This window comes from Sturnus vulgaris, chromosome 4, assembly GCF_052056855.1.
Source record: "Sturnus vulgaris isolate bStuVul1 chromosome 4, bStuVul1.hap1, whole genome shotgun sequence".
NCBI classification, from domain to species: Eukaryota; Metazoa; Chordata; class Aves; order Passeriformes; family Sturnidae; genus Sturnus; species Sturnus vulgaris.
The window spans coordinates 12,797,699-12,821,099 of record NC_142246.1 but is presented as its reverse complement, the minus strand read 5'-3'; the positions used below and the strand labels follow the sequence as shown (position 1 = coordinate 12,821,099).

General features: G+C 38.6%; 2 protein-coding genes across 8 annotated transcripts in view; one reads left to right on the top strand and one right to left on the bottom strand.

Annotated features, from left to right (window-relative positions):
- The window catches only part of LOC148223879 (uncharacterized), a 43,556-nt gene that overhangs the window by 2,721 nt on the left and 17,434 nt on the right, over nt 1-23,401 (top strand). For 4 of the 7 annotated variants that reach the window (XM_088163142.1, XM_088163138.1, XM_088163136.1 and 1 more), the window contains exon 2: nt 15,095-15,204. In XM_088163142.1, coding sequence (XP_088019268.1) covers nt 15,095-15,204 — 110 coding nt within the window. Of the gene's footprint in view, nt 1-15,094; nt 18,899-23,401 lie in introns of those variants that run through there. The other 3 variants (XM_088163140.1, XM_088163141.1, XM_088163135.1) reach the window with 3 other exon arrangements.
- Nucleotides 7,612-21,594, bottom strand: OTOP1 (otopetrin 1). Its single transcript, XM_014883186.2, has 6 exons — nt 21,294-21,594; nt 16,090-16,226; nt 12,782-12,840; nt 10,765-10,895; nt 8,863-9,809; nt 7,612-8,485 (listed from the first exon to the last, which is right to left on the bottom strand). Exons 1-6 carry the CDS (start codon nt 21,577-21,579, stop codon nt 8,315-8,317), a joined length of 1,731 nt encoding a protein of 576 aa, XP_014738672.2. The 5' UTR covers nt 21,580-21,594; the 3' UTR covers nt 7,612-8,314.

Sequence of the window (23,401 nt, the reverse complement as noted above, 5' to 3'; positions counted from 1 at the left end):
CATAAATTCACACATTCTCATCTGAGAGGTACCTGATGTAAAGACATAAAATAATTAATTCAGAAAGGAAATTAAAATAAGAGACACAGGTGTACTGCTAAGGTTTAGGCTGTAAAAGCATGCCATCAAAAATCTCCCATTACAGTAAGGATCTAAAACAGAGAAGAAGAGGTAGTGATAGAAGTGGAGGAGGCTGGAAGTCACTCCACATTAGGCCAGTTTACCAAAATTACTGCAAAAATGTAGACAGATGCTCAAGTGGAGCTGTATTTAGGAGCGTGGCTGAACACCTGCTTAAGGTTCAGTCAGTTTTACTCACTGACACTGACAGTCTTTATTGCACAGGTGCAGTAAATACATATGTATGTGTGTATGTATATATATATATATATATATATATAGCCATGTGAGAGTGCTGAGGAAGGAGGGAGATAACTGGTATCACCAATTTATGGAGTACAGAAAAATCCATGCAGACTGGGTTGGGTTCTGATGTTCATGTTTCAAACAAAAAAAAAAAGAAAAGAGCAATTGGAAAATGATCAGAAATGCATTACAGGAATTATGTCTGGGGAACTTCCTCAGCTGAGCAGAGGGCAACAGGAGGGTTAGAACCAGCTGATGATATCTGGCAAGGGGAAAAGTTTTCTGTGACAGATGACTTTTAATATTTCAGGTAATGTTAGAAAAACTTCAGAGGCTAAAAACTGGATCTATGAGAAATCAGGGTAGAGGTGGAGTACACATTTTTAACAGCAAGGATGAATAATGGCTACAGCAATTGATTTTGGACTGTAATCGATTTGCCATCATTTGCAATCTGAAAGCCAAGGCTGAATGCGTTTCTCAGGGGCTGTGCCTCAGCTCATGCCTCAGCTCTGTCTTGATTCCGAGGGTACCAAACAATACTCTGTAGTCCACGTTGTAGAAAAAGTCATTTTGGATGGTTATAGTTACCCCCACTGGCCTTAAATCCTATTTAGGTTTTTGTTGACATGATCAACCATATGTAACAGGGTTTGTAATGAATGATCACTCGGGAAAAAAATGAAATAATTGATGTTAACAGAAGAAATTTCAACAGATTTTTTCTCTTTTTTTCTTTTCTTTTTTTTTTTTTTTAATTCATACCAAGCTTGATTTCATTTAAACCAATGGTAAAAGACAGAAGATGCCAAGGCTAAGACCAAAGGGAACAGCATTTTTGCTGTTGATTCCTATTGTACTGTCTTAGTTCATTTTGAACTTTTGTCGTATAAAATATTATCTTTTATTTTTATATTTATAATAATGTATTTAAAATACTTTTTTCTAATAAAGCAAAAGTTCATATGATTAAAAACTGCTAAAGATAAGTCACATTTCAAACAAGATAAATAAAAAGAGGAAAAACCCTGTTTTTTACAATTCAAGAATTTTATTTGTATTCTCTGAGTGTACATGGCCATATCCCAGGGTAACAACTGTCCTGAGAAAATAATCAATATGAAAAAAGTGATCTTAGTTTTCTAAAGCTGAATGCTTGAAGATTTTTATTTTGTGTTTTGCCATCTATACTATCAATCTGGAAATAAAAATCAGGTGGACTTAATTCCCCAAGAAGCTGCTGTAATTTTGTATCTGGCTTCAGTAGTGTAACAACTTGCCCTATGGAATAATTTGAAAACAGATTTCTATTCAGTGTTCTGATTTCTCTGTTTCTCCAACCTACTGCACATTAGAAGGATCTATTCATTTTTTTGTTGAGTATGGAAACTACTAGCTTTTTTTTAGTTAAATAATTTTTGTTGGAACTTTTACCAACAACATCATTTATTAGGATTTTACCCTGTTCATTAACATAGCATGAGATTATCTTTCACAAAATGAGTAGGAAAACCAAGTCCTTAATGGAATCAAACAGTAGTTTCAGTAATGAAATCAGACGCTATTGTGAAGACTGTTAATCCTGACAGAAAAGAGGGGGCTCAGAAAGCAGAAGTCAGCAGCTGGGTGTGTGCCTCTCAAGGAACACAGATGATGTCTGTAGGGTCAGACAGTGACTCATCCTTGGGCTTCCCTCCTCCCAGAAGGCAGCTGCTGCATGGAAAGGAATGGGGTTGGGAAGCAGGACACCCAAATCTCCTCTGTTTCACTGGCACTGTGGGACAGCTGTATCCTTGCAGAAGAGCCTGCTGCAAATGCTACACAGAAAACTTTCTGCAGAGCAAGGTAATTTTACAAGTGTGTCAACAGTTAGAGCTGATAGGGTTTTTAAGCTGTACTTTTTAGAGTTCTGTAAGACCAGCATTAGGTTTCATAGTTCAGGCTTTATCTGGGGGAAGAATTGCAGTTTCAAATTTTTAAACATTAGTGGTAAGGATGAGCAACTTTGTTACTTTGAGATAAACAGCAATAAACTGCTACTTTTACTTATTTCTGCCTTTTCCTTCCCTTTAGCAGTACTAAAAATAACATGCTCATTTAGAATCCTTCTGGTTTCTTCTCGAACACATATAACGAGGGTCAAAGGAGTTTCAAGTGCAGAGAGTATCAAGCACCCCTGTAATTCCTTTAGGACCTTCCCATTCTTCTGGCTGATGCACTGCAAATCAGAGGAGGGAACATACAGGTTGAAAAGCACATGCTCAAATAAATCAAGGCAAATGCCCCTAATTCAGCACAAAGTCAATATATTAAGTTGCTGCAGTGGAACAAAGTTCACAAGTGCAGGCACAGCCAGCTCTTCTTGATACAGCAGAGTTTGGGTTCTTGACTCTTATTAGATTGGAAATGTTTTCCAAAGTGGAGAGCAAAGAAAATAAAATTAAAGGTTTAGAGAGAAGAAAGACATTCTGATGCTTGGGAAGGACTTGAGGATGCTTTCAAAGGTCTGTTTGGCTAGTGATACATTTTTTAAAATTATTTCTTGTTAATTAAACTATTAGATTCAAGCAGGCAGTGGTAGAAAACCCCACCTGGGGAGCACTGCAGGCATGCTTCTTGTACATTGGAGAGGAGCAGCAGGAGGGACAAGGAATGGGGTTCATATAACCAGCTACCATTAAGATGTTGTTACAAAGCTATTGTTTACTGCATCATTGCTGTTGGTTGCTGCCTTCCTACAAAAGCCATTGCCTGCTAGAAGTGAAATTACTAAATTCAGAAAAGTATGGACTCAAGTTGAAACCAGACACAAAGAGTGGACTTAGCCCTAGGTATATTAATTGTATCTGTGCATTCTTAAAAGCATTCTAATCTTCAGTTAAGCCTGGTAAATATTTGATTGCAGAATAAATTAGAATAAAGAAGTTATGGTATCCTTGAAAATCCTAGCCAGCCACTTACTTCCTCCCCCAGAGTGGGATGGAGGAGAGAATCAGAACAGTAAAGGTAAGAAAATTTGTGGGTTGAGATAAAGACATTTTAACAGATAATGCACAAGGTGTGTGAGCAAGCAAAGTGAAACCAGGAATTAATTCACCACTTCCCGTGGGCAGGCAGGTGTTCAGCCATCCCCAGGAAAGTAAGGATCCATCACGTAGCAGAGACTTGGGAAGACAAATGCCACCACTCAAAATGTGTGTCCCCTCTCCCACTGCTTCCTTCTTCTCCCCTCAGATTTATGCTCAGCACGCAGCCATATGGTGTGGGATAAGGTGTGAGATATCCCTGGATCAGCTGGGGTCAGTCTGTCCTGGCTGTGTCCCCTCCCAGCTCCCTGTGCACCCCCAGCCTCCTCCCTGGTGGGGTGATGGACAGAAAAGGCTTTGGCTCTGTGGAAGTTCTGCTCAGCAATAGCTAAAACATCCCTGAGCTACCAGCACTGTTTCCAGCACAAATCCCCAACACTGCCTCACACTAGCTGCCCTGAAGAAACTTAACTCTATCCCAGCCAAAATCAGAGCATGTGGACAGGAGATGTTCCTCACTCGGATTAAAATGCTGAGGTAGTTCACCAGAATTAATGATTCTATGTGTGGTTTTCACAAGATGGCTTTTAATTCCAGGTGTACTGCAGTGGCATTCAAGCTAAGATTTATTGGAAAATAAACATAAAACACCCATGGCTTTGTTAAAAATGACGTAGAGAGATAACAGCTGGTTTTCATGCAATCCCTGTTCTTTTAAAACTTTCCACCTACTGCACCCATCTTTATTTGGGTAAAGGCATAAATCGTGGTCCATTTGGTTCTGGCAAGAAAATGAAAAATGTGTTGGTAAAGATTTTATCAAAGGCCGTATTTTAAAGATGAAATTCAGTTCTCTTTTAGGTGAAGAACAGTGGTAGAGGAAGGCAGGAGGCATGCCATATAGAACTGTAAGTTTTGCTTTAAATGTCAGCCAAATAAACATTATGGGACATAACACACCTCCTAATTTAAAACAAACAAACAAACAAAACCCAACAAATAATAAAAAAAATACTCTAACCATTGGCTACTGACAGTAAAGTATCATCACCTTCAAGATTAAATTGATCATTTAGAAGAGCAAAACCTCTTTTTGAAAGTTCTCCTTAGCAATTGCAGCTGCTTCAATTCTGTTTAAATCCAGATCTCATTTTATTCATGCATGCATAGAATGAGGCCAAATGCTTGGGGACAAGGGTTCCCAGGGAATAAGTGATCCAATGAGCCATCTGTACACACATCATTTCTAATCAGGGTGAAGTGGGGAAAATAAAAATTATTAGATTATTAAAATCTTGAATCTTTTTTATTTCATGGATTTTTGGCAAAGATTAATGAATTACTTAAGCTAGTGATAAGAAACATGCACTTACTTGGGTAATTTCTCACTCTGCTATTCTCTGGAGTCATTTATTTCTCTGCACCTATATAGTCCACTCAAAGTCTATGGAACACAAGTGGACAATACAAGACACAAATATTTCCAAAATTATCAAAACGGACATTATTTTTTGCATGATTAAAAGAGAAAACTCCGTGTATTGAGAAACACTAGTAAAAGGAATTCACTTTTTTCAGAAGGCCTCAACCATGAGTCTTCCATTTTCTTCTACCTCAGTGTCATTGACACAAAAAAACACTTGGAAAATCGTGGTCATGCAAGTTTGACTCTTCAGGTAAATTGAGGACTTTAGTGCTTTTTGCACCTTAGCAGCCTTTAGTTCTGTACTCATATGAGTTTAAATGTAACCCAAACATGCATTATTGAATAGGTAAAATTACTTATGGAAGAAAGGGAAGGAGTGGAAGACCCTAACAGAAGGATGAACATCAGAAAATAACTTTCTGGTTAAGATTATGCAGCAAAAATTCAGAATCCTTTGTATATCAAGAAAGGTCTCTTTTAAAGTAACATTAAATTGGAACACTTCAGGAGAATATCAATGAGCAGCTGTTAGACCTCTCTCCTGGGTAAGCAGGCTCTCGTGCCTCCTGTCACATGCTTGAGCAGATAGGTAGGCAGAAATAGGTTTTGTGCTATTTATTATATTTTCAAATCTGTGATTAATCAGTATTGTCAATAAATACTAGAGAAAAAAATTAGAAAAGAGTTGTTTGAGAAAGCCCAGGTTCAGCATTGAGCAGAGAGCTAGAGGTCACACTATATTAACTACCTTAATCTAAGTGTTTTTCCTTGTCCAAAAATCTGTGTTTCTTAAAAATATATGTTTCTATTTATCCTGGTTCAAAAATCTATATTTCTTAAAAATGTATATTCTCAAATATTCAGAACTTCACGACTCACTATTGTTTCAAGAGTAGTTAAGATAAGAGTTGCTTCCATAAAATACTCTGTATTTGGATGAAACAATATTTTTTGAGAGAAGTCCTGTTGTGAAAACCTCTTAAGCGTGTCAGGTCAAAATCAAGTCTCAGGTCCTGAAACAGAACCATTTTAGTCAGCGGGATTTCATCAGTGCAGCTCGGAATAGAATTTGCCCATTAGCATGTTTAAAGCATTTGCTCGCTGCCAGAGTGCTACCTTAATTCACTTTTCTGAATAAACTTCCATTTCAGCACTCAAAAGCAATTTAATATTGTGGGCAAATGAAATTATTTCAATCATAATGTGAAGAAGTAGAAAGGGCTAAATAATTGAAAATGAAATATAACTAAAGAAGGATGTTATTTGTTTTTGAAAGTTCCAAATGTGTGCTACGTGTTTGTAATAGAGCATATGGCCCCTTCTTGGCCTTAGGGATTTAGAACTAGCTCTGCTTTGGCGGAACACAAATGCTGGAAATCAGCTAAAGAACACAAGTTCTAGCTAAAGAATGACACGGGACCCATCCCACAGGAGCTGAGGAAGAGGAAACAGGCTTCCTCCAGCCATCTTTATGAGCACTTAAAAGTTGAAATGGAATTTTTGCCCCTACCTAATGAAATGAATTTTTTTTTTTCTGATAGTGGAATTAGCTGTAGAGTTTTTCCAGGAAGAAAGATTAAAGTTTTATTTCATTATCTGGGTGGCCCCATTTACACAAATTGTGGGGAGACAACAGGGCGGTCAGAGCCGGTATTTACATGAAACTAGGTGAGATCAAGCTACTGAGTTCAAGCAGAAAGATAGAAAATGTTACTGTCTAGAATGAATATAAGAGCCAATAAAGATGTTATAAAAGAGCATGACAAGCAGCTGTAGGGACAGGCAGAGATTACAGCGATGTAAGATAGTGTCTCTTCTAAAAACCACTTAAAATCCACTGAAATTGCTTTGCAGGAAGATAGGGATTCTCATGCTTGGTCTCCTGATGCTTCGTATAATTCAGACTTCACCTGAGACTTCAGATGGATACATCTCTACCTGATCTGGGCTCTGCAACAGGTAAAGAAGGTAGTAAAAATTCCTAAGCAGGTTATGACTGTAAGTTCCACAAAATAGAGCTGAAGATTAATTATGATGTGAAGCAATCCCTGAAGCAACCTAAAGCAATCAGGTAATTTATCGAGTGGTCTGTGTTTGCCATCTAGCGGTACAAAGCCAAAATATTTTTTCTGCTGTGCAAAGGCAGACACAACTGCTGAAATCTCCTGTCTCAGAAGCAAACCTCTCCCACACGGAAATATTCCTGCTCTCGGGATGATGGTGGTGATAAATGTACAACTGTCCTTTCAGGAACCAGGAGCAGAAATCTTTCAGCCCTTGACCCACCAGGCTTAGGACTAGGTCATCAACAAATTAGCTCATTAGGTTATCCAGTAATTAATTGATCTGTAGCTCCAGTGTCCTGGTTAGTGCTCCAATGATCTTGCAGGTGCAGATTCTAAGAATAGTGAGGAACCCAACTTTTCACTGATTTCTGTGAGAATTCAAGCAACTAAATATCACAGGTGCTTCGAGATTATATTCTAACATCTTGTAAAGCACACTTTTAAAACTCTCAGCCAAAGGCCCTCCAGATTTTTAGAGGTTTCAGCTTTGCTTTACAGCATCTCTGTATGAAAATATATTAATATTATTATGAAGATATATATGATTATTATCCTGGAATAATAGGAGACTGATATAAAATGAAATTAGCATCTCATTAAAAATTGTGCAGGGCATACATACGATTCTGGCACTGGAACACATATACCAAAATATGAGTTCTAAGACTATTTTTTTCTCTTAAAACATTTCAAGAATATTTGAATAAAAAATTAGTAAAAGGATTAATTTTATTTCTCAGTTATGTCATACAGTAAATACAAGAAAATTAATAGAAATATATTTTATCAGAAAAAATTATATACAGCATGATATCTAATCATAAATGTTAACTACCTGGATTTCTTGCTATCTATATGTATCCACAAAATAATAATCATATATTGATTTTCATCAGTAATAAGGAACTTTAAACTAATTCCCACACCCCAATTTTCTGGCAAATATTTTTAGGTTTTACTGTATAAAAACCAAGCTAGGAAATAAGAGTTGGAGGTTTCTTAATATCTCTGATTCAGGAGAAGCTCTTCCTGGGATTTTCTGTTCTAAGTCATATAGAATTTTTTGCAAACCCCTTTCACAAGTTACAATAAATGAAAACAAAGCCATACAAATTGTATAGAGAACAAATACAAGTTGACTAAAACAAAGATTAACGAGATTGAATTAACTTTACTATGTAGTGTTAATCATATTAAGACTAATATGATTCTGAAAAGTGTATTTATACAATAACACCACATACATAACAAAACATGTGGAAAGAAAAAAAATTACATGCTATTAGCTATGGTCCCTTCTTTAAAAACATTATTGAATCTTCTATTTATTGAGCAGCTGCTGCATTCACTCATTCATTCATCTGCTCCCTCGACTGTTATTTATGTAATTAATTATTCAATCAATTGTTCACTGAGGGACCGTATATGATCTATGTTTTACAATTGACCTCAAAGAGCGAGGCAGCTGAATGCATCCGATAGAAAATAGAAAAAGGCATCGCAAGGTTCACAACAATTATCCAGGGTTCAAAGCCAAAAACGATCTCTTCTAGTCCATTGTCATATTCCGGGCGGCACCCGAACGCCGGTGGTATCCACAGCTGCAGGGAAAGAACGCCAGGCCAATATTAATCACCAGCAGTACAAGTCAATAGCCCTTAATGACTGTGACTCCACCGTGCTGAAAATTGGCTTCAGGAATCCCCAAGAAATCCCTCCCTGTTGCTACTGGGGCACGCTGGTGGAAGAGGGTTTCAGCTTCTGCTGCTGCTACAGGTTTTTGGACCGTTACTGAAAGGAGCCGCTCAGATTCCACATTTAAATAAACTTTGCTCCCTAAAAGCATATTCACTTCTTCCAGAAGTAAAATCTACTGCCTACAAACTATAGAACCATGCAATTTTAATATACTTGTCCGACTTGAAAGGATGGGGAGTTTGGGGCTATTAACTTATGAATTACATTCAAAATGTCTTACCGAAAGGTTGCAGAGGAATAAAAATGCAGCGATGTTCTTCAAAATTCTCCTCTTGTTGTTGGTAACTGAGTTTCTACTGGAAAATGAGAAATCTGAGGCTGAGTGCATGACCAAACTGCTGTCCTGACTTGTTTCTTCTTTGGCAACACCAGCACCATCATTTTCCTTCCCACAGATGCTGCCCTTAAACAGACAGGGTATGTCACCTCTGTCAGGAGCAGCTCTGCCATTGTAAATCTCTTTGTACAAGGGGGTGAGGGACAAAGTGCTCCCCCGAGATATGGTCACTATTCGAAGAGTTTTAATGTCATCATTCACCTTTTCCTGCTCGCGGTGGATGGATTCAATGATAAAGAGGTTCTGGATATATTTCTCAATAATAACCAGAACAGAGTAGGGCAGGTTATACCATGTGTATTTGGGATGGCCTTGGGCACAGATAATGGCGAGGATCGAGCCCCAGGAGAGCAGCCAGGACCCTGCAGCTGTGCCCACCAGCAGTTCTGCATCCAGTTTTCGAGCAGGATTCTTGGAATTATCCAGATTTCTATCTTCCAATCTGTAGATGAGAAGGGCGACGATTCCAGCTGTGCACATGAGAGCCAACACGAAGATAGCGTGCAAGTAAAACATAGTGAGTGCTAACTCACTTTTGATTTTTGAACCTCCAATCTGAATTAAATACACAACAACTATGGCTATTGTGCTAGTTAATACGATCAGTCCAAAAATCATTCCAACAGTTATGCCGTGGAATTTGAATGGAGTTTTGTTTGGCTGGTGGTGCTCAACTTTACGGCCAATGTTCTTCCACAAGACATAGAGCATCGTGGATGCCAGGATGTGGTACTCTATATTAAAGGGATATAGGTAATATATTCCTTGAGAAAATATCGAGCAGAGAGTTGTTGTTGTGCAATTGCATTGAGGTGCATGATCATCTAGAACTAAAGGGGAAGGAGAGGTTAGTTATGTGCTTTATAAAGATTCCTTGGTTAAAGTGAATAAATAAAATAATGAAATACGAAAGGTAAGATTTCAGTCAAACAACACCCAGTTACCCACCTAAGAAAAGGCCCCATTTTTCCATGCTTCACTGGAGTTTGAAAGCAGAAAGCATCCCCAGCAGTTGTCTCAGAATGGCCTGGGTTGGAAGGGACCCTAAAGATCATCTGTTTCAAACCCCTCTTCTGTGGACAGGAAACCTTCCTCTATACCAGGTTGCTCACAGTCCCATCCAACCTGGCCTTGAACATTTCCAGGGATGGAACATCCACAGCTTCTCTGAGCAACATATTCCAGGACCTCAGCACCCTCAGAATGAAGAACTTTTTCTTTATATCTTCCTTATTCTAAATGTTTGCTGACTACAACTTGCACCATCTTACCAATGGAGAAAATTTTTCATTATTAAAACAGCCAGAGTAAAGTTCTTGTCTTGGAAAATAGCACTAATGGATAACTTCTATCCCTTTGAGCCATCCCACTGAATCCTATAGGACCACAGGCCACAGGTAAGAACTCTCCTGGAAAAGATTTGCAAGATTATCCATGCTTGATTTTTTTATTAATAACTTATTAAATAGTAAACCCTCATTTTAACACTGCTATGTTAATTTATGACTGTGAGTTAGTAATAAAATGGTTCCTTAGTGATGTTCCTCAGTGATGTTATTCCTCAAAAGAAATATTCTTTAAAAATCTATATTTGTAATTTAGAAGAAAACTACTGCCATGATCACATGTATGATAATGATCATATAACATTTCAGTATCAGGTAATTACCATGTGCCCCAGAATGACTATGCTGACATAGTCATGAATGACTCAGATACATCTTGTAGTGACAGTATGAGTGTGCTAGAGAAGGAATTTCACAATGCACCAAACCTTTTGCTTACCTATAGTTATGTTCCCAAAACCAAGGGTGATTAGTCTTTCCTTATGTTCATTCAATTGATGTTTTGACTCCGTTAACACACCATTTGTCCACAGAAGTAAATTTGTGAAAACAGAATGGATAACACCAAACCTACAAAATAAAGTAATTATTGAAGGAATCTGCACAGATTGTATCTTGTGAAATATGTGAAATGAAATCAAATTGATTGAATTTCTGTGTACAAGCTACATGGCAGTATTTATTTGTTGGTGCAGGGAGAGGGTTGAAAAATCATCACTGATCTCTAAAGATGTTCTGCAGTCACTGAATATCAGACTTCCAAAACCTTACAGAAAGGCAATGTATTAAATGGCCTAATGTATTAAACTAATAACAGAATGTTTTTATTACTTCTTATGGTCTCTTATGCAGTGGGTTTTATTCTTTGGGCTGGACAAGCTTCATGTTAGTGATTGAACAGTCTGAACAGGATTAATTTTTTACATACTGTATTTCACAGCCTTCTGCAGTGCTCCTTCATATTCTGTGTCTGACCTTTCTTCACAGATACCACCACTTTCTCCAATTTCTAGCCTATGGGTTTTTGTCTCTTGGAGAGAGCTGAAGCTAACAGCAGGCTTTATTCCAAAGTACTGGTACAAGTGAGGGTAGGTCTCCATGCATTCTTGAGACTCCTGGCCTCTGACAAGCCACTTCAGCTTGGTGAAACAGAATAGCATTGGAGTAAGAAGTGTACTAATGGTTCTGAATTTCCTAATAAAATACAGACAAAAATTGTTCTCCATTGCCAAGCAGTCCCTTTTTTGTAGGAGGTCATGTATCTTTCCTAGGCACAATTCTTTCACTTGCCAATGTCAGGTGTTCTCCTGCACCCGAGGCTCTTCATGTTTCTTCACCAAGAAACAGTTCTTTATTACAACACTGTTGTCAGTGATAAACTTGAAGTTAGAAATTTTTAAAATCTACTTATAAACAGAGCTGATAGCACCAGATGACATTACAAAGCCTTCTGTAATCACTCTCCTCCTGTGCATGGGGTTTGAACACTTACCCAAGAGAGCAGAGCAAATGGAGCACCTTCACAGATGCATTTCTGAACAAATTTATTTTACCTCCTATAGAAACTGGTCAGATCATTGATAACTTTAAATAAGTAAAATTACCAGTTTGCTTACTTATATTCATTGTTTAGGTAGATTAATATACACTAATCCTTCTCACAAAACCAGAAAACACATTGGACCTGATTTGGTGCACAGGATACCACCAGGGAGGTTGTGTTCCCAAGTGCATATGCACAGCTGTGAGGTGTGGTTGACATGCCTGAGGGTTGGGATGCCAGAAGGACCTGGATGTGCTCAAGTGGCCCTACGAGAACCTTACAAGGCTCAAAAAGGCCAAGTGCAAGGTCTTGCACCTGGGTCAGGGCAAGCCCCAGTATCAACACAGGCTGGAAACATTCAAGGCTGGGTCGGAGCATCCTGATCTAATTGAAGGTGTCCCTGCTTATTGCAGAGGGATTGGACTAAATGACTTATAAAGGTTTCTTCCAACTCAAACTATTCTATGCCTATTCTAGACCTAGTTTTAAAAAGGTGCTTTCCATAAAATCAATATAAAATACCTCCATTACATTGTATTGACTGCAGGTTGGTGATATAAATTCCCTTTCAGTAGGTATGTAAATAAAACCTCATATAGTGCACAGTCTTAAAATACATACATGATGCTTCCTTCTTAAGTGACTCTGTGGTATTATATATTGCCATTTTTCTCTCTCATGAGAAAATATATATTCTGTCACTATTTTTTATTACAAAAGATCAATGCAGGTTAAATAAGAGTGAATGGAGTTACTTTCTATTTAACTTTTCTATTTCTTTCTATTTAATGCAATCAAGAGGAGAATCAGTCTCTATATTTTCACTGTCCCTCATACACTAAAACTTTGGTGTTAAAACACTGTACAGACCTACATCTATTAACATGCTAGATGAGGATCAGATCCACTTTACCTTTCAAGAGTTTTGAAAGACTGGATAATATCCTTTGCATGACACCACAGAAAGTACACCTAAATGGAAGAAATTCAGACAAATATCATTACAATAATGAGCATGTGTAATACCCAGAAAGTAAAGTGCATCTGTAGATAGACATTCCAATGGTTAAAACGATGATTTAAATTCAGGCAGCTCCATCTCCACACATGTGAAAGAGCTCATGATTTCCTGTGATATTTACACAGAACCTGAAATTTCTTACATGAGAAATCAGTGGCTTAACAGTAGAAAGTCTAAGTATTACTCACCAAAACATATTTTCCTTTTGTATCTGAAGAGATTTTTATTTCAATGATAAATGAATTAAAGGTTTTGGATAGAGGTATGATAGAGGGCGTGGTGATGCTAAGTTTGAATAATTTATGAAATATATTAAATTCTATGGAGGGAAAGAGATTGATGAAAGAATGCCAGACTTGACTAATAAAACAACAGATGCCCAGGAAGCATGAGAAAAGTTTGTACAAACTGCCTGAGAGACAACCCCCTTAAGAACGTCGCAGTTACACTCAAGGATAGTGCAGAAAACTCAAGGAATAAAAGAGAGAGATAACAATAGTGAGTTAGCAAGTCAAGGGCAAAGAGAAATAAAATTATCTCTGTTTGTGAGAGCATAATGGAGACCTCAGAAAGACCTCAGTTTTGTTGCTGCTGAAACAAAACCAAGTGTGGACAGGTTCAAGAACTATACCAATATTCCTCAGGGATGGTAGGGTGACACTGGGAGTCTGTTTACTACCAATAGTTCCTAGGATACTGAACTCATCAGGAGAGAAAGAGTCCTAAGATTTCTCTTAGAAACCTGCCTAGTTTGGTGTTCCAGAAATGTTCTCAAAAGTGATAAAAACTTTGGGTTCTTCTTTAGCAACCAGAGTAACTTGAAACCCATTTTTCCACGGCATCCATTACTGTAGGATGCCTTCACAGCCCCTGTTTCTGAGGCATTCAATGTCTCATTTTGGAAAAAGCTAGGCAAATGCAGTTCTTTATGGCTCATCTATGCTACCCAGCAATAACAATTCCTCTAATGAAGCATTTATCAATGAGAAGAGTGGCCACTGTAAAATCCTAGGTGTAAAGACTAAAATATTTCATGTAGGCCTCAACTGAAATCAAATTGAAATTACCTTAGTCTCTAATGCCATATTCAATTTCCCATCTGTGGACACACACATTTAGAGAGCTAGGGAATTACAGCTTGGAAATCCTTTTCAGGCCTGGATTTCTCCTGACTCTCAGGTCCATTCCCAGGCTGACAAGCTGAGTACAGCTTCAGTTAGGGAGGAAGTCTCCCAGGGTGATAACATAGTAAAAAACAGAGTGGAATTCATAATAAAAATTAACACCTGGTGTCTTTCCCGTGGGATACATCCTGAGGTACTATCCCAAGGATGTTTTTCCCAATTGTCCAATAAACTACTGTCTTGTCCTAGCTGCACGTAACACACTTTAAATACGGGCTGTCCATACAATAAAGTTGGCCTTTTTTCCCCAAAGAAAGTCCGTGTGTGTTGCTGTCTTTTCTCTCTCTTTGCAGCGCAGTAACCACACCCATCCTGGGATAAATGCAGTAAAATCTGACAGCAGATCTGAAACCATTCTTTAAAATTTACAAAAAATGTAAGTTTTGAAGAGCTATTCCGACACGAAATAGTGTGAAGAAATAGGAAAAGTAAGTAAAGAAGTAGCATAAAATCCAGTTTTCGCTTGCAGAACACTCATTGCCTCAAGGGGACTTCTGCCTGCAGAAGAACACAATGCACAGCCTGCCCTGTAGTTCATACAGGGGTGCAGAATGTATATATTAATTTCATGGCATGTATCAGGATGCCTCAGAGTAAATGACAACAGAATCTGATACATTTGCAGTAGAAAACAAATTCTTTGGGTTTTAGATGACACATATTAGGGATGTTTTCTGCTGTGATTTCATCCACTATTTCAAAGACACGAGAAGATTTGTCTTAGGTAAGAGGTGTCTGGTTAATTGCTTTTTAGATTTAACTTTTTCTTTGATTACTCAGGCTAACATTCAAGTATTCATTATTTTAAGCTCTGTAGATGATAAATTCAGTGACACTGGGTGATGTAAAATTTAAATTAGAATTCTTGTTGCCTTTTTCAGCATTTTTATTCACCATTTTTCCACACTCCAGTTCATGGTAGCTGGAAATCTTTTCAGCTCTGGGTCACTGGCTGTAATGAAGAATGCTGTGTTCAGATCAGCAGGGCAGAAGGGCTTAATTTTATTGGGTTTTTTTTCAGAGATGAAGTAAAGAAGTTGCAAGACATGGAGAGTGGCTATTACAAGAATGTGAAATTAAGATTACTTCAACCAACTCAGAATTTCACCCTCAGAGAAAAACATAGATCAGGTGAGAGTTACTGTTTAAATTTCAATGGTTTTTGTTTTATTTTTTTAACTGTTGAAGAAAGCAGAAAAATGTAGGTTGTTCAAAAGCTTATTTACATGCAACCACAACTGCTAGGAAAACATTTCTTTCAGAATGACTTAAACCTCTTGGAAAAATTCATAAAAGTGGCTGGCTATGATTGAATATCTCAGTTGAGAGGCTTTTTCTTTCCTTCTTCCCTACAAACCTGCTGACAAGGGTTCAGAGGAGTCAATGTGAGAAACAATCAGCTATGGAATATACACTTACCACACACTGTAGACCCAAAACCTTATAACAAACAGGCAGCTGGAATATTTCACAGGACTCACTGACTATGTTTGCTATTGTGCAGCTACTGATAAGGACAACCAAATGCTTCTAGAAGGAACATCCATGTACATTTGTTACAGGAAAGTTGTACAAGTCTTTTAGAACCAGCTAGGAAGGGTTTTGACCCCTTTAACTTAGCAGGTCTACACCTCTAACCACAATGGAATATCAGGTTATACATATTGAACTGAACTTGTGTGACAAGGGAATTGTCTTTAGCCAAAATACTCATTCAAGCCTGAAAATTCTGTATGTAACTTCAATTAAACAAAAAGGCCATGTAACTTCAACTACAGGAGAACATTTTTTTATTATTCTTTCTTTCAAATCCATGTTTGAAAACCATGAATTTTATGGCTAAGCAACTTCAGGTTGCAATGCTTGAATTCACTATATATGCACAAGCATTTAGTCCTCAAAAGTATTCTGTGATATGCTTAGAAATCAAATTAGTGTTAAGTCCACTGATAACAAGATAAAATAAGTTTTTGGTAAGAAACAGATTAATATAAAACTGCAACCAGTGACTTTTACCTGTAAGATTGTGTGGACAGCATGTGTAACAGGAAAAATGCCTTCAGTTGGTGATAGACAGTTTGAAAAATCAATATAATATCCAATTTTAAAGGAGTCCAGAATTAAAGTAATCACTGCAAATAATGTAATCCCACCTACGAATGAAAAAGATATTAGAAAATTTTAATGTATAGTTATAGTGATTAGAGACTATTTGTAAATCAAATATCTATTTAGGGGAATGAAAGTTGATCAATATCTGTGTTCTTGTTTAGAGAAATAAGACTAGATCAATGCTCATGAAGATAATTGACTCCATGAAACAGGTGCCTCTAATTTGTGACAGCCTCTGCCCAGTACCTTAAGCAAGGTCATCACTGGACACCCCCTGGTCAGTGAGGAGTCACCAGCCCTGCACTGCCCAGGACATTCAGCCCTTGCAGAGTGCCCAGCCCTGGGCAGGATCAGCCTCCCAGGTGACTGAAGCAGCCATGGAGAGCAGGAATTGCTGCCCTGGGCAGCCCCACAGCAAACGGGGCAGTCCTGGGGAGCTGAACAATCACCTTACAGTCCCCCAGCCTGAAACCTCAACAGTGGCAGTGACACAATCACCCGGTGTGCCCTCCCCACGGCTCGGGGACCACACTTGAACCCAGAGATCACAACCAAGCGAGCTGTAAGGTTTGTTCTCCTAGAAAGGATCCAAGGATTTAATTTCAGTATCTATATTTCACACACACACAAAAATATTCTAACATATTACTCTAAATACTCTGAGGAACTTTGAAATACATTTCCCTTTGTTTATTTTTGTTGTTGTTATTGTTGGGTTTGTACCTGTATGACTAAGTTCGACTGGCTACAAGATTACTGAACCAAACTCTAAGGCCTCCATTTCCCTGATTTTGGTTTGTTTTGAGGGTATATTTTTTGTGGTTTAGAACTAGCACCAGCTAGGAAGGGTTTTGACCCCTTTAACTTACCAGGCCTACACCTCTGACCATAATTGAATATCATGGGTTGTTGTTGTTTCTTTTTTAATTTTCTTTTAGGCTTTTATTCAAGTAAGCTTTCACTGGATTTAATTTGGACATACTTGAATGAAGACTAGATAAAAATTTATCCATGGGCTTTAACCAGACCTTATGATATAAACAAGCATCAGTATCTTCATCTTTCCTTACAATTCCTCACAGAGTAAATAATATCACTAGTGTTGACTTTGATGAATAATTATCTTTTATATGGGCCCACAATCTAACTTCCATATAAGTATCATGTGTTCCACTTGACTTGTGGTAGTAAAAAAGTAATACTAAATTTAAAAATTATTTAATTATACCTTTATTGTCAAAGTTGCATTGATAAAAATTAAATAGAAATTATATAAACACACTGTAATTTTGTTTATTATTTCATTGACTCTTTAAAATTAAACAAAAATAGACTTTGGAAACCTTTTTAATCACAAGGGTATGAATTCCAGTAGGATTTTATGTTTCTGTTTTACAATCTCTCTATAATAAAAACACTGTCAAATTACTGATTGTCATTTCTACCAAGAGCTAAAAACTTTTGCTTTTATATTGCAAAATCTAAAACCTCTGTTCTACACTTCATGCCCGAGTATAATCCCATACAAAATTTTTTTTTTAATTTATGCTTCTTAGGTCAGCTAATTTGTGTTCTAACACATGTAGCAGGACTGGAGTCCACGTTTTTAAGTAGAGGTGCCATTTTGGCTGTGTATGAAAGTAAATGGTATCATAAAATACAAAATTATAGGCTACTCTTGAGATCAAGCGATATGTTTCTTTCTTTATCTAAAGAATGTTAAAAATTCAGAAATTAATTTGAATTGCTAGTTCTGATTATATAATTATAAATATAAATGGTTATAAATCACTCTGCCTGAGGTAACTAGACATGGTCTGAGCAAGGTGCTAGACTAGCTAACCTTCAGAAGTCCCTTCCTGCCTGAATTATTCCAGGATTGATTTTGTTATTTATGGTTTATTTAGAAAGTATGCAAGAAACAGCCTATTTATCTGACATGCATCAGTTTGAGGGACTTCACATGTGTTATGATTGTTTCAATAAGAAGGCAAAAGCTATCTTCTGTAGCAAAAAGATTAGTGACCTCCAGGGATTAGAAGACTTTATATGACTTTTTAAATTTCAGATTGTTTCATTTATTCAAATAGTATGTAGATATTTCTGCAATCACTCAGGTGGCCGCACTGCAAGTGTATACAAAGTGTCCAACATGCTTATTTATGGGCTTCAAAAGAGAATGATTGTACTCATTTTCTTAGTCAAAAATCAAAGCACAACCATAATGACCATGCATATCTTATGTTAAGAGTTTTTCTGCCAACTTTTTGTGATGGAAACTTCAGTAATATATACAAATTCTAAATGGACACCAGTAATTTCAAGGAAGATAATCCCACCGAGCATCTATTTCCGTTTAAAATTTTAAGAAATGTGAAATTATTGCTATTGAGCACTGTTTCATTACTTTTTCTTTTCAAACATTCATTGAAACCTGTGTGTCTTAAGGTATCATTAATAGGATTTTCAATATTGCTAAGTGCTGGCTCATTTTTTCCTAGTAACCATCAAGAAGAAAAGAAAATAATTATACCATTGCAAAAATACCATTCTCACTTTAAAATATTGTTCAAATAATTGGCAATTCAATGCAGGCAGTAAAAAGATACAAGTTGAAGTCTGACAAGAGCTTTTAATTGACCAGTTGACAATGCTTTAAACAGGAACTGTGCTGCTACAGAATGTGATAAAATAAAGGTGTTTGTGAAGCCAACTGATTTTCGTTTTGAGTTCTGTGTCTCACTTCACTGAAGTATCCCAAAAAATGGTCAGAGGGCTTTTCCTGGCAGGAGAGCATACTTGGGGAATAACATTCAGAATAAGTCAAGGAAAGACTTCTCCGTGGTTATTTGGGTAAGGATAATTGTGTTGTATGAAAGACACAGCTCTGCCACACACTTTTCCCACATTCAGACTCTAGGAGTGGCTCTTGGTCAGCCATGCAGGCGGGAAGACAACCAAGCTCGAGGGTTCACACAACTGACACCTTGGTGCAGAAAGGCTCGAGGAAACCTTCCTGTGAGCAGCTCTTGCAAACTGATCATCTGTCCCTCTAGCACTGCTAAACATGTACGAGTCAGATATATGAGGTTTTTATTAAATCCTCACATTTCAACATTTGTCAGAGTTGTCTGAGCAGGCAACTGCCACCACTTTTACTAAAATGATGTTCACAGTTTGAAAGAATTCATAAAATACATTCATTTTATACTGTTTAATACAGACATTTGCTCTCACAATTTCAGCAAGGAGATGTTCTTCAAAAGTAGCTGATAGAGCTAGTAAAAAATTGCAGAAAACTTCCAGTGGAAAAACCCAAACAAAATATGTCTGTCCCACTCCATCCTCCCCTTTCCTTTTCAGACTTCTGATCTTTCAGGTAAAAGATCTCAATGACAAAAGCACTGATAAAGAGGAGGACAAGGGGGATCTTGGCAGAGGAATTGCCACCTGAGTTTTTCCTTAGCTCAAATAAGTTTTCTTTTACCAATAGAGGATAAAGGAGTTGTACAGACTTGTTGTAACTACAAGAAACTCCCAAGAATAGAAAAGTGTAGGTCATTCCCTAAGGGCAAATTTGTTGAATTGCAGCCTAGACATCCAAGAGAAGCCATGGAAGCCGCACCACTTGAGAAGCCAGTACAAAAAGCCATCCTGTGCTGGTAAAAGAAATGGATAAGGTAACCTAGTAGCTCAATCCAGGATCTTATTTCTAAGTTTCTGTGACTCCTTATATTCTGTAGGACAAATGAAATGCTGTGAATGCGGCGCCAAAAGAAGGAGGGTGGGGGATCCTGCTGTACTTACCCTGTACTTACCCTTACTGCTAGGCAGTATTTATTCCATATTTAGGAGGGGAAAGCTACCCTCTGAGTAACAAAAGCTTAGCTTAGTCCAAGCCTTGAAAAATAGTAAATAATCAAGAGGAACAATTCAACAGTTGGCATGTGAATTCCACACATTTCAGGAAAGAGTCTACAGACCATAGCTGTACATTAGACATTTTAAAAATAGGTTTTCTGTCAGCAATTCAAACACAAATGTTAACAGTTGTGAAGAAAAGAAATGATACACAAACACTGAGATTGAGAACAAACTACATCTCCACAGCACAGCCTTACTTTTCAAAATAATCAGGTGTCAGGTGTTCTTGGAATTTTGATTTAGATATTTCATTAGCTGCTGTGAAGATTAGCTGTTGTCTCACTGTTAGGTAAAAAACATTTTATGGGAAAGCTGTCATAACGTTCCACTTAAATACTTATTTTCCAATCTATCATTTACAGTGTGGAGACTGGAAGAGGCTGATAAAACTGGGATTGCCTATTATTCCACAAGCACTGATGTAGGCTGTTTCTTTTCCTTGGTACCCAAAAACAGCCTTCGTGTCACTAAGACTCTGTGATGTGCTCCCCAAACACCTTCTCTTAATATATGTTTATATCCTCACTCTGGTATGCACCTGGCTGCAGATGAGGGCCAGCACATCCCACCACTACCCTCACAAACTTGTATACTTCTTCTGCAAGTGAACGCTCAGTTCCGATTCCTTGTGTAACTGCTTTATGTACTAATTACAAACTGATCTGGTCAGGAATTTTGTCCTGTCTAATTCTAGATGTTTCGAAAGCATCACTGAACACATATAAACAGGAATCTCTGATAGACATTGGTACAGAGAGTACTTGAGGACCCTTCTGACTGGTATTACCATAAAGTAAATTGCATTATACCGTCCAGAAAAAGGTGATAATTCCTCCAAAAGAGCTGCAAGACACCAATAAGATTGCCTCTTCCACTAGCTATATTTCATTTTTCAAGTTTCACCAAACTAGCCTGGTAAGGAAGAAAGGCGCCGGAGCTTTCAGCACTATAAATGGTAGTTTGTAAAGTGAGGATGTTTAACAAACAGCTCCCAATACAATCTCCTAGCATGTTCAGCTTATGCATATATTTACTTTAGAGTGCACTGCGTGTGCATTCAGTTCGTGAATACCAGGATGCGTCCCGGTAGGGATGGAGAGGCTAACAAAGAGGTAGCAGGCATAGGTGATGGCACAGGTGTCCCTTGTGCGGTCCCACTCTTTGTGCCGTCGGCCCGTACTTACACTTCAGCCAGCGGGCTCCGGCGTGTGTGTCCTTGTCCCGGATCAGCCTCCTCTGCGTGCAGCTCCTGCAGAGGTACCACAGCATCCACAGCAGCTGGATGAGCATCAGCGTGATGAGGTAGGAGAGCAGGTGGCTCTTGCTGATGCCCACGGCATGCACAGCCCAGGCGAAGGTGAGCAGCAGCCCGGCCAGGAAGAGGTTGATGCCGTACTGGCTGCTGAGGATCTCGGCGTTTTTCTGCGGGTAGCTGCCGCCCACGGCGGGGCACCCGGCGGCTTGCTCCATCTCCCACGCCGCCGGCCAGGTGCTGCAAGCAGGCGGCCCCGCTTTCCCCGGGGAGCCCCGAGGCCGCCGCTGGCCCGTCCCCCATCGCGGCGGGGGCGGAGCGGGGCCGCCGGGGCAGCCCCGCTCTCCCCGCTGCGGGAAAGGCTACCGCGGTTTTTGCGGGACATTCGTGCCTGAGACTAACAACAGGGGTCCAGACCACGGGAAGGAGAAGTCACTCGGACGAAGGGTAGTTCGCAGCCCTGCTGGCTTTGGGGAGGGACATGGGGTGATGTCCGTGCTGGGAGACCTGCGCGGTATAACACCTTCCCCGGACAGGAAGATGCGAAAGACATCGTGTGTTGACCATCCCCCGGCCCGACTGCTGGAAAGCCGCGGAACGGCCAAAACCTGGGAGCGGGTGAGGCTGGAGCCTGCCCTGCAGCCCAGGGGCCACCAGCTGCTGATGGAGCTCCCTGGCACGGCGAGGCAGAGGGATCACACACGTGCCTCACGCTCTGGGCCCCACAGGCATCTTCTTCTGGGCAATCGCTACTTTCAATGGTAACACAGAACCTCGGTTTTCAGGAATTCTCTAGACCTTTCAAAAGTGGCAATATTTAAGTTTTTTTTTTTCTTTAGAAAGTCCCATTCCCACAACACAGTACTATAGGGATTGCTGGCTGGAGAAGAAACTACTGAGCTCAAAGTAGCAAAACCTACTGCAGAATTTAGCTTGCTTCTTTTTCCCAATATTTATATACACTTTCAGTATACTTCAGCTGAATTCTCTTAAGTTTAGGTATTTAGGTGCCAAGCATATCTTGGAGGCCAAACACCAAGATAGACTGGTTCTTGTTCTGGCCAAGCAGGTATTATATTTTTTCTCTGTACCTGTTGGTCACATATTGATTACCCAAAACATTGGTTTTTACAGTGAGTGACCTGCATCTCACATGAAATAAAGTCACTAGTTCAACTACAATAATAATAATAATAAAGATATATTGAAAATACAGCATCTATTTGACTCCACTTCCTCTGGCAAAGGAGTAATTTTAAGCTTTTTCTTTTCTGAAGTCAGAAATTAATAAAAGGGTTTTTCTCATATAACAAAGGACACTTTCGTACTTATACATAAGTGTCTGGGTTCACAAGCCTCTTAAAGAACAGGGAAGAAAAACAAAATGAGTGAATGACTGAATTCTGGACCACCTATTTAGGTAAACATGAAGAAGCAGTAGTTCCTGTCTTTTATTCATTTTGTCCTGTTCTCAAGAAACAAGTATTTTAAGCCCTCTGCAAATTTTCCTTCTGAAGAACGCACTTAACAGGACGCCAGCCCTATGTTTCTCTCTGGCCTGTTAACAGCAATATAAATCAAAAGCATAATTAGTCAAACAGTCAGGCTTCAATCACCTCTAGCTCACAGCTACATCCATCATTATCAGAACCAAATCCTACTTCTATCTCATATGATGTAACCTTCAAAGAATAACTAAGGAAGATGCTTCTATTTTACAGAGCTTCTGTGGGTAACTATGATAAATAATCTTCACTGCATGGACTATTTTACTTCATATTATCCAAGAGCAGCCCTTGTCACCTGTGAAGGAAAGCTCTTTGGTGCTGGTACACATTCTCATCCTGAAATGAACTAATGTAAATGGACACAGAAGATACCCATGGTGGTCTGTATCAAGAGAATACATTCAAGCCTTAATAGAGGTGGGGATTTCAATTGCCTCATATTTTTTTTGGGAATTATTATGCTACCTCTTTCTGCTCTCTTGCCCTATATTCTTTATTTGGTGGTAAGGAAAATAACAAAAGCAAGGAGTTC